Source organism: Lonchura striata, chromosome 7, assembly GCF_050655825.1.
Source record: "Lonchura striata isolate lonStrDom1 chromosome 7, ASM5065582v1, whole genome shotgun sequence".
Lineage (NCBI taxonomy): Eukaryota > Metazoa > Chordata > Aves > Passeriformes > Estrildidae > Lonchura > Lonchura striata.
The window spans coordinates 2,209,164-2,221,260 of NC_140709.1; the positions used below are offsets into that span (position 1 = coordinate 2,209,164).

The 12,097-nt window shown below is 45.4% G+C and overlaps 1 protein-coding gene across 1 annotated transcript in view; it reads right to left on the reverse strand.

Moving 5' to 3' along the window:
- Positions 1–2,703: 2,703 nt before the first annotated feature.
- The window catches only part of KIF5C (kinesin family member 5C), a 73,475-nt gene continuing 64,081 nt past the window's right edge, over positions 2,704–12,097 (reverse strand). Inside the window, exons 24-26 of the mRNA XM_077784890.2 lie at positions 10,730–10,946; positions 9,657–9,770; positions 2,704–6,561 (exon numbers count right to left, since the gene is read on the reverse strand). Coding sequence (XP_077641016.1) covers positions 9,664–9,770; positions 10,730–10,946 — 324 coding nt within the window. The 3' untranslated portion in view covers positions 2,704–6,561; positions 9,657–9,663. The remainder of the gene's footprint in view (positions 6,562–9,656; positions 9,771–10,729; positions 10,947–12,097) is intronic.

Genomic DNA, 12,097 nt, shown 5'->3' on the forward strand with positions numbered 1-12,097 from the left:
CCCAGCCCCACGGGGACTGGGAGGTGGCACCGGAATCTGCGTGTCCCCAGCCCCATGGGGAGTCAGAGGTGGCACCAAAATCTGGGTGTCCCCAGCCCCACGGGGACTCAGAGATGGCACCGGAATCTGGGTGTCCCCAGCCCCACGGGGAGTCAGAGGTGGCACAGCAATCTGGGTGTCCCCAGCTCCATGGACTCAGAGGTGGCACAAAAATCTGGGTGTCCCCAGCCCCACGGGGACTCAGAGGTGGCACCGGAATCTGCGTGTCCCCAGCCCCACGGGGACTCAGAGGTGGCACCAAAATCTGGGTGTCCCCAGCCCCACGGGGACTCAGAGGTGGTACCGGAATCTGGGCGTCCCCAGCCCCACGGGGACTCAGAGGTGGCACCGAAATCTGGGTGTCCCCAGCCCCACGGGGACTCAGAGGTGGCACCGGAATCTGGGTGTCCCCAGCCCCACGGGGAGTCAGAGATGGCACCGGAATCTGCGTGTCCCCAGCGCCATGGGGACTCAGAGGTGGCACAGCAATCTGGGCGTCCCCAGCCCCACGGGGACTCAGAGGTGGCACCAAAATCTGGGTGTCCCCAGCCCCACGGGGAGTCAGAGGTGGCACCGGAATCTGCGTGTCCCCAGCCCCACGGGGAGTCAGAGGTGGCACAAAAATCTGGGTGTCCCCAGCCCCATGGGGACTCAGAGGTGGCACAAAAATCTGGGTGTCCCCAGCCCCACAAGGACTGGGAGGTGGCACCAAAATCTGCGTGTCCCCAGCCCCACGGGGACTGGAGGTGGCACCGCAATCTGGCTGTTTCCAGCCCCTCGGGGACTCAGAGGTGGCACTGGAATCTGAGTGTCCCCAGCTCCCGGGGAGTGGAAAGTGTCACTGAAATCAGTGCCACTGAAATCAGTGACGTGTCCAGCCCCAGCGCTTTTGGGGAGTGGGAGGTGACACCAACAGAGAGTGTCCTTGGAACTGGTTTTATAAGAACTGAATCCTGCCCGACACCCCCTGCCCCGGGAGCCACGCATCAGTTTTCCATCCGAGTGCATCACCACCGAAAATCCTCATTTTAGGATAAATACAGCTTGCCTTGGGATCAGCTCTGCGGGAAGGCAAATTTAAAATGTTTCACTTTGAGCTAACGAGTGTTTGCAATCAATAGCGGCAGCCTTGCGGTGGGTCTTTTTCTAGGGATGCAGCTCCCGTTCCTTTGTTTTTGCTGCGCTCTTGCGAAAGGTGGATCTTGGAAATGGATACAGTAATTTGTGCTGTTTTCATAGCCTTAATTAACTGATGCAATCCCACATTCCGAAAACGAAATGGTAGGGATACACTTGCAAACAGTCTGCTCTCTAATTGACTTCATCCTCCAGGCATGAGCTTTATCGAGGAGATCTTGCAGGGTGAATGTTTTTTGCCCCATGGAAAGCGCTCTGGCACCCTGCAGTGTTTGCCTTCCTCTGCTGGACTTTTGGGGAATATTTGGATTTCCCACCTGCTGTCCTTAATATCAACCATCTCCACTGGAAGCCTCTTCTTCCCGGGTGGAGCCATCCTCATCCTGCAGGGGCTTCTCAGAGGGTGAGGAAGTGCTTCTCGGGCACCCAGACCAAAATGTATCACAGCCCAAAATTTATTCATCAGTTTTAATAATCGATTCCAAATTTTACTGGACCGATTTCTAAGTCTGCTTATGTTTTTATGGTGCAAAAACCACAGAATCCTCATTAGGACTCTACTCAGCAGCAAAAAAAAAAAAAAAAAAACCAAAAACAAAAGAGAGCAATCCGTTCCTAAAGAAACCTTGGAGCACTCAGAATTTGCATTGCTGAGGAGAAAAGTAATGATTTAATTGTGAAATGCTCAGAGTAATAATTACTGGAAATAAGCTGTTTCTAAAACTCCCGAGTCTGACTTCAGGGAAGTGGCAAGGACACGTGAACTTTTACATAGAGTGTAATATTCCTATAAAAATGGAAATACATGCACAGGGGAAGTGGGAGAGTCTCCCTATCATCCTCCAGGCTAATGAAAAAGAGGAAGGAAAAGGAACATATCCATGGAGAGGTAGTAGAGATGGTGAAATTATTTATTTAAAATTCTGCTGTGTTCATTCCCCAGCCACTCAAATCTTTTAATTAGTGCCCCTGGATCCCTGGCAGTGTCCAAGGCCAGGCTGGACAGGGCTGGGAGCAGCCTGGGACAGTGGGAGGTGTCCCTGCCATGGCAGGGGTGGAATGGGATGAGCTTTAAGGTCCCTTCCAACCCCAAACCAGTCTGGGATTTTATCATTTTGTGAATGACTTTGCACAGGTTCAGAATGAGAGCTGAAATCCAGAGCGTGGACTTGGCCCACTTTGGAATGCATTGCCACTGAATGGGTCCCCAGTGGAATCAGGGAACATCCTGAGCTGGAAGGGACCCACAGGACCATGGATCCAGCTCCTGGGCTTGCACACACACCCCCAAATCCCACCCTGGGTACCCCTGGGAGCACCATCCAAACTCTCCTGGAGCTCTGGCAGCCTTGGGAATGTGCCCATTCCCTGGGGAGCCTGGGCAGTGCCAGAACCTTTCCCTAAAATCCACCCTAAACCTGCCCGGGCACAGCTCCAGCATTCCCTGGGTGCTGTCCCTGTCACGGGGAGCTGGCACTGCTGCACGGAGTGCCCTGTCCCGTGTCACACCAGGCGCACACGGCAGAGTTCAGTTCAGTTTTATTTTCCACTGTAACGGATTTCGAATGATACATCATGCAGTCTGCCAGTGTGTCCATCCATCTCCGACAGAACTTCAGCACGAAGATAAAAGACTTCTCTCCGCGGGCTGGGGGGAGGAGGAGGGTTCAGGTCTGCTATCAAAAGCTTAATACAGTTCAGCATCATTTGATGCAATGGCAAAAAAAAAAATAAATAAATTCCCCTTGTTACCAGCGAAACGCGTCCACCGTTTATTTCTTTTTGTTTGTTTTGTTTTGTTTTTTCTCTCTTATTTTTCTCCTAAATTGAACACTACTGTAAAGATACACAGAGCCCAGAGAATACACATCTGCAGTACACGTTACACACTTTACAAACTAGACAGGGATAAATCTACGGAACGCCTCCGCCCGCGGCTCCCGCCGGCAGCGGGGCGGCGCTGCCACCCCGCACAGCGGATGGCAGGACAGAAGTCAAAGCAAGGGGAGATTCAGATTATCCTGCCCACGTTGCCCTCTTTTCCCCCCACACCCCGTGGAGGAGTACTTCAGCCACGGTTACGTCAGGTATTTCTCCTCCAGCAAGGGGAAGATGATGAGCCCTTTTCTGTTTGGACCGTCGTCGCCGTTATTCAAACAGTTCTTCGGATGAAACCACGTTCAAAGGAGAATTCTTGATTTTGTTTGATTTCAAGCCTTAGGGCAGGGTTAGATGGGATATTGGGAAGGAATCCTGAGAGGGTGGGGAGGCCCCAGAGGAGCTGGGGCTGCCCCTGGATCCCTGGAAGTGTCCGAGGCCAGGTTGGACAGGGCTTGGAGCAGCCTGGGGCAGTGGAAGGTGTCCCTGCCCATGGCAGGGGTGGAATCAGCTGATCTTTAAAATCCCTTCCAACCAAACCGTTCCGTGATCCTATAATTTATAAAGAATTCAGACAAATGTGCATCTTAGTCCATTAGGCTTTATAAAGTGAAAATGAAAAGCTACTCAAGGCTCTGTGGGCAGGAATCGCTGTAGCAAAATTTTGTCTGTGACTTAAATTTTTAAGTTTTCAGTATCTTCAGGATAATCCGACTCTCACCCTTGTTGAGTTTAATACAAAACTTAAAAATGCATCAGCCAAGGTCTTTCCAAGCTTAAAACTTTCCTTGCTTTCCAGAAAACAAGTCGATGAAACGTGAACTCAAGGACAAACACAAGATATTTGAACATATCATTAAGAGAAGCTCAAGTGAGCCAGAAATATTTTTCAATTACTAGCAAAAAGAACAATATGCACTTTAGTTCCATCTGAAATCCGTTTTCCATTCGGGAATGGTATTTCCACCCCAGTTTGTCCCATGCGTGACATTTTTAGATGGGAAATTTCATTTGCGCTGTACAAAACCACAACTTTAAAAATGAGCCTGGAATAAATAGAACACAACACTCAAAGAGCAAAGAAAGGAAGATGGGGTCAGGAAACAGCAAGAGACAGGTTCGGATCTCTGCAGAGCAGATGTGTGGTTTTCCTTTCCAGATATAAAATGTGAAAGCCTTAGAAATGGTACAAAAGTTGAATATACAACACGCGGTACAAACTGAAGTTGCCTAATTAAAATAGGCTTGAAAAATAAAAAATTGATACAAGCAGAGTATGCTCAACTGAGAATTCATCACTTCCAACTATTAAATATCTCAGCTATTTAATTTTGAGGCTTTTAGCCTAAGGCATCTTTGGGGCATTGCTGAAAGTCCTCCTGCAGTGTTGGTGTAGAAGGGAACTTGGAGAAGCTCCATCGTTTTGCTGCTGGTGGCACTGACTGGCTGATCAGCACCAGCACGAGGAAGAGATGTCCAAGTTCACTTCTCCCTCAAGCTGCAGGGGGCTGGCAGAACTGTCCCCAAAAAATTCCTGCTGATGCCTCGAGGAATCCAGACCTTTTTGTTGTCGTGAGTGCTGCATTTACAATAGAATTCCGTACTGATCTCTGACACAACAAAAAGTTTACAGTACAAAAATCTTGGACAGCAAATAAGCTCGGGATCTTTTCCTACAACCAAAACAAGAGGATTGCTAACTCCTAGTAGAAACCTCAGCTCTGACCAGCTGGTAAGATAGCACAGAGTAGTTCTGAGTTAGTGATTTTATTAAAGATTGCATATGGCAAGTTCACAGTTCGTTCTTCTGGCAGTGCACATGCACGTAACGAAAGAAAATATAAAACTTTGGAAAATACAAAATAAATTAAATACATGCAAATCTGCAACTTCATTAAATATGTTTAGCAAAATGCTCCCCCGAAATAGTGCAACATTAAAAAAAAAAACCAAAAAAACCCAAAAAAACCCAAAAAAAGCAGTTAAACTAAGTTCAACTTACTTTGCAACACCCTAATTTCAGTAGAAAAAAAAATATCTAAAGTCAACTCACAGTCTTCCAAAACGCTCTATGGAATGAAGAGTTCTACACCTACACATTCAGAAATTAAAAAAAAAAAAATCTCAATCAATCTCAATTTAAAGAAGAGCAAACGTCTCTGCAAGAGAAGACCAGAGGGCTACGCTGGGCCGGAGCCTTCCTGGAATTCCAGCTTCCTGGAGTCCCACCTGCCCCAGGAGACAGGGAGGGAGGGGGAGGAGGAGGAGCAGCACCAGAAGAACTTTCCCAGAGTAATTCCAGTGCCCCCTTGCTGGGAAGATGGAAATTTACTGTCTGAGAGATCCAGGGAAAGCTTTTCCTTCCCCCTGGACCTTCCATGGCATGAGTGAATAGAGTGGCTTACAAAGACATTCCCTTCCCCTGGAAATGAGCTCCTCACATCCCAGCAAAAAAATTCCCAAATTTGGTCTGCAAAGGACAGCTCGAGTGTATAACCCTCACCTCCTTTAGGCTTTTTTAAAGGAAGGGTTTGGGGGATTTTATTTTCCTTTGTTCTGGTAGGGGACTGTTCCCTCTGGGATCTGAATTCCGGTGTGGACAGATCAGGGCTTGTCTGGGGGAAGGGGAGGAGGGAGATGCTTGTCGGATTTTCCAAGGCAAGGTTTCCACAGCATTCTGAAATCCTTTAAAAATTCCTAGGGAACAACTCTTACAAACATGTGGCTAAGCCATCCCACTCCAGGAAAACCCACCACTGAAGGGAGAACTACAAGGGAAAAGGAGCTTAATTTTTAAATAGGTCACACAGATAAATTCATGGAACTACCAAACTTCAAATCCTACATCTATACTAACAGATTTCTCTGCATCCCATTTGTTCTTTACCAGGTACTGCAATAAAGGTTATTTTATACAGTCCAAAGATTTTTTTTTTTTTTTTAAATCAGGATATTACAAATGGTTCTTTGGGGAAATTTCCTTCTGAAAATGTTAAGCAGTAAAATTAAACCACATAGCAGCACATTTTCATCCCCTAAAAATATAAAATAATATGTATATTATACAGGAAATCAGTCATGACAGAGCACAATCACCTGCCTTTGATGGCACTTGGTCATTGAGTAATTAATTCCTTGATGCCACAAGTCGGGAATTACCGATGCCAACGGAGAACTCGGGAAAGAAAAATAAAATAAAAGCATCGCTCTGAGTGGAGAAGCCCCAACCTAAGCAGCGCCGAGGGGTCGTGGAATTCGGAGTGGCAGACTCCCTATGATCCTTACTGAGGTGGGAATGTTCCAGACACTGTACAGGGATCTGGAGGAGCTGAGCTGGACACTTCTGTACACGTGGAGATCCTACGAAGCTCGGAGTACCGGGAGCGCGGCGGCGCCGGCGGCCGCGGGGAGCGCGGGATGGACGGGACGTGGACCGGGTCGGAGAGGGGCAAAAAAGAAACTTAACGTGACTTAATGACTGTCCTTAACATGCTAAGTGGAACTGACCTGCCAGAGAGAGAGAGAGAGAGAAAGGGAAGGAAAATCAGTGGATTTGGGGGATTAGAAACCACGCACCCAAATGGGATGGGCAGCAAGCAAAGAGATGGATCCACGGTCACGTTAAAAAAGTGATGGAATTTGGGTCTCACAAAATGAGCCAATTCTCCTGATGGAATTCGCTCTCTGCCACCTGCAGCCTGGAATTATGTCTTACCCGAACACCGTGGGAAATGGATTTGTAGAAAATTCTCAGCGAGTATTACAATTCACACCGTCACAATCAAACCCCAACTATTTCCTAATTATTTCTTTGCCACGTCATGCTACAAATGCCTTAAAGCCAATCATCTAAAATTACCCCTCCTGAGTCCTAACACAGCTTTCATCCTTCTATTTCTCCTAAGTATCTCATCTTTTCTACAAAACCATCCTTTGAAACTTGGTTCTAGTTCCATTTCTCTCTCAACAATGTCTGTCCTATTCCATGGCATTTCCAAACCAACATTTCTTATCTCTAAGTTTGCATACAGATACACACTATGTGAACCTTCTATCGAGTTTTAAGAATTTCCTACAAATCCATTTCCCACAAACACTATCTAAAGGTCTAACTTTTTTTTTTCCCCTTTAATTTTTTGTTCCTTTCATGGGATTTTTCTCTTGGCTCGTTGGATGTGCTGAAGAGTTGATGTGTGTTCATCTCATGTAATAAGGGGGGGGAAATAACAGCAGCAGAGTTTGAAAATTATAAAATCAAAATTATAGAAAAATACAAATTCAAACCAATCATTCTGTTTTCTATCTTCTGATAGAGTTATTTTCCTGATAGATATATATATATATATATACACACACACACAGATATAAGTGTTTACAGAAATACCTGAAATATTTCATACATAATATTATGATAATATTATAAAAATATACTCTATAATTTTATAAATGCACATTATACAAGCACATTTTATTAAAACCCACATTTCCTTCTCTTCCATCTTCTGGGTTAATCAATCATGACCACTGACCAGTCTAACAGCACTAAGTGTCTTTTATCTTTATGGTGAATAATGAATGACCACAAGATAAATCTCTCCTCAGCAAATGTTGAAATAGGAAGCTCAATTTTATTTCTCTGTTAAATGATGATAAAAGAGAGTTTTATTCTAGTGCCAGCTGGGTAGAACTGCACCATTCCAAAGCACTTTCTGCACAGCTTAGGGATGTCTCAAAATAATCAGGAAATAATCTGGATAAAGTTCTCCCTGCACTGGCTGCACCTTTACTAACACCCTCACTCAGACCCCTGGGTTTCCGTCCAAGCTCAGAATTCAGATTACTCAGATACTCCCAATTTTGGCAGCCAAATAATTGGAATTTGCCAATAAAATTCTTAACCAAAGGACCAAAACTGAGGACTGACCTTCTCCAATCACTTCCCTGCCTTCCTGGACTATACCTTCCACATTTATTTCTGGATGTGAGCAAAAAATCTAGAACACGCCGTTGAAATGGTTTCATTCCAGCCTCTAGGGCTACCATTTGGTTTTCAGATTTTTCCTAATTTTTTTCCAGAAACCCCAAATCTGTAACTTTTTCTAGTTTCTCCTGGGATCTTCCATCTTCTTTTTCTCCAGCCTCGTTTTCCCTGGTGCTCCTCTGCAACCTGACCTGAACCTGCTCATCTCCACAGCCCTCAAATTATACCTCAGCCTCTGAAATATCCAATATTTTATGCCTCCTGATTGCTTTTCCTTGACTTCCACGGTCCTGTTTGTTATTACAAACCCATCTAGTTTGAAGTGTGGTGATTTTATTAATACCTTTTATTAATCTACAGTTGTTCACTCGACACGTATGGCCTGTTTTGAGTCTGGCTCTTCATTTCACTGCAGCTGGCAAATTAAAGGTGCATTTACTTGAGGCAGGTGGCAGCTTTTTTCCCCTCAGAGTAGCTGTTACAAGAAATGTTTAGAAATCTTTGACAAGGCTCTGCATCCCACTCTTTGCCAGGTCACAGAGGTGGAATGCAATGAAGCAGATGGACAGAGGCACCTCACTCAGGAGGTGGAAAAGCCAATTTCAGAATGGACAAAACCACTCAGCAAAGCCTTGCCCTAATTTACCCACAGAGGAAATATTTGTTGCTGGAAGCTCACGGAAACCACAATGAGCAGGAACAATCTCCCAGCACAATAACAGCTTGAGTGTGGCGTGATGGATGCTTGGCATGCAAGCCTGACATGAAACGTTCCCAAAAAAAAGCTAAAAACACCCAAGAATGCCTCGAGGAGACCACAGACCATGAAGAGAGTTGTGAGACAGAATTAATCCTCAAGGAGGGCAAAAAGCCAGACTTGGAGGGACAAGTTTGCTGTCCCCAGGCTGCTTTTCACAGCCACTTGCTGCCATCCAGCTCTTGGCATGTCTGTGGCATAAAATGATCATCTAAAATAATGCAGATATAAAATTTCTCCAATAATGAGCATTTAAAGAAAGAAATGGAAGGATGGAATCCATGGAAGAGTCTCCTGGGAATATGCTGCTCATGTTTTGCTTGGGAGAAACTCTCAAGCCCTGGCAATTAAAGTAAAATATTCAAGGTTTATTTGGGTTTTTTTTGGTTTTTTTTTTTTTTGTCCTGAAGAGAACTAGGAGTGCAAAGTGTGCCAAATGGTGACACTCAAATTTGGAGATGTCTCTTGTTGCCACTGACAGCTGCTCTACCCCTATCCCAGCCTGGAATATCCCAACATGGGAACACATCCATGGTACAGAAAGCAGAAGATGATGCTGGCAAAGGAACCTCTGGATCTGTATTTTTACTACATGAGTTTCATACTTCTGTGTGTGAATTTCAGCCCAGATCTCCCAGAGCAGTTTTTAAAAACCTTTAAAGTGCTAAGTCATTAAAATAAAACCATTCCTCAGCAGCTGGCAAAACCTCCATACAGGCACTCAATTGACGAGTGTTGTAATTATCAGCGAACAACTATTAAAAATAGAAAAGAAATTACTGTGGGTCTCCTAAAAGCGAGATGAATTAGAAGGGAACTGAGTGATCAGTGGGAGAAGAGGTGAGGAAGTTACTCTGGCCTTACCTCTCGTTTATTTGGTGTTGTGGTAGTAGCTGGAGTTGGACATCCCTCCCCCTCGGATGGCGTGGACGGCTGTCGGAGAAGACGCTGGGTAGTGACCAGGGCGGATGGGCTTGGCTGCAGAGGGGAAGGAGGGACCAAATTTACCTTTCCCAGTTTATCTTCTCACATTTTAGCTTCCCACTTCCCCAGCCTCCTCCAAGGGAAATTCCATTTTTCCCCGACTCAGTGGTTTCTGATCCAGCTGTGCAGAGCACAGCACTCCCTGCCTTGGCCAACAAAAAATACACCCATTTTCCTGCTGGCAGATCCCTTTTCCTGCTGGCAGATCCCTTTTCCTGCTGGCAGAGCCCTTCCACCTTCCCATGCATTGGATCTGCAGAGATTATGGACTGAACAACAGAGGGAAGTCACTTGGTGGGCCGTGAGGCACTTTTTATGTCCAATTTGCACCATTCCAGATGGCAAGACAAAGCCTGGATGGCTCCCTACAAGAGGAAGCATTCAGGAGGTGACACTTGGTGCTGTGTGATTCTCCCTCAGGATTTAATACCCCAATATTGTCATCTCCATTTAAACCATTATCCTTTTTAATCCCAACAAATCATTCCAAGAATCGACTCATTCCTCTGTCGCGTGCATGCATTGCATTGTGCCTCGGAGATGTATCAACATCTGAAGTACAAAGGAAGATTTTTTTTGGAATTAAATCACGTGGAGGAGTAATCAGTGGGAAAAAAGAGAAGTGGACAAGGTCCAGAAAGGCGAGGAAAGAATGAAAGCAGAGAGGGAGCGTGTAGGGGGAGGAGGAGGAAGAAAGTCAGCGACTAATTTAAGGAGACAAGTTTTCAGGTCACTAGAAGGGCACACAGGACCCATTATGCCCTTTATTTACCCAGTGGAACAGCAGAGCCTCTTTAAACTCGAGGTGGGGCAAACTCCACGGAAAAGCCAGGCTTTGAAGATTCCCGTGCAGCAGAGGAGAAGCAGCCCCTGTGTTTTACTCTTCCCCACTCAACCCCCAGCAACCAGCCCGATGAAGCACGTGGGCAGCCCCTTTAGCTCCACGTCCTCACCAATTTGGGCAGAGTGTGCTCTCCGGGCCATGTTTTTGGCTCTCACAGCCTCCTTAATGCGATCCACCTCCTGCTGGTAGCGCTTGCGGTCGCGCATGGCGTTTTCCTTGGCCTCCTTCAGTGCACCCTCCAGGGCCTTAACTCTCTCTGCCGTAGCTCGAAGGCGTTTCTCCAGCTTAGGAAGCTCGCAACGAAGATCTGCATTATCACGTACCAGCTGCGGGGAAAGCGGGGCAAAAATTCAAGGAGGTCAAAAGAAAGCGGCGAAAATCTCAGCAGAGAAACGGCGGGAGAAGTCCTCCAAAAGGGAGGAAATGCCACCAGATGTTCTCCATGCCTCGTGTACTAAAATTATACAAATTTGTCCAAGAAATTAATGTAAAAATCTTAGTTTAAAGAGAAATTTACAATGCCCTGAGCTGGAATGGAACCACAAGGTCAAACGTGGCAAAAACCTCATCAGAGAAATGGCGAGAAAAGAGACAGAAAATGCCACCATGCTCTCCATGCCTCATGTACTAAAATTAAACGGATTTCTCCAAGAAATTTATGTGAAAAGTTTGGTTTAAAGAGAAATTTACAATGTCCTGAGATGGAACAGAACGACAAGGTCAAAAGTGGCAAAAGTCTCATCAGTGAAATGGAGGGAAAAGTCCCCCCAAGCAGAGAAAGGAAATGCCACCGGCTGCTCTCCATGTTTCGTGTACCAAAATTAAACAGATTTCTCCCAGAAATTAATGTAAAAATCTTAGTTTAAAGAAAAGTTTACCATGTCCTGAATTGGAATGAACCCACAAGGTCAAAAGAAAACGGCAAAAACCTCATCAGAGAAATGGCGAGAAAAGTCCCCTCAAGTGGAGGGAGGAAATGCCCCAGACTGCTCTCCATGCCTCATGTACTAAAATTAAACAGATTTCTCCCAGAAATTAATGTAAAAATCTTAGTTTAAAGAGAAGTTTACCATGTCCTGAATTGGAATGGATAAAAGAAAGTGGCAAAAACCTCATCAGAGAAATGGCGGGAAAAGTCCCCTCAAGCAGAGAGAGGAACTGCCCCCAGGTGCTATCCATGCCTCGTGTACTAAAATTAAACAGATTTCTCCAAGAAATTTATGTGAAAAGCTTGGTTTAAAGAGAAATTTCCAATGTCCTGAGATGGAATGGACCCACAAGGTTAAAAGAAAGTGGCAAAAATCTCATCAGAGAAATGGTGGAAAAATTCGCCTCACAAAGAGACAGAAAACACCACCATGCTCTCCATGCCTCATGTATTAAAATTAAACAGATTTCTCCAATAAATTAATGTAAAAATCTTAGTTTAAAGAGAAATTTACAATGTCCTGAGCTGGAATGGATCCACAAGGATCAA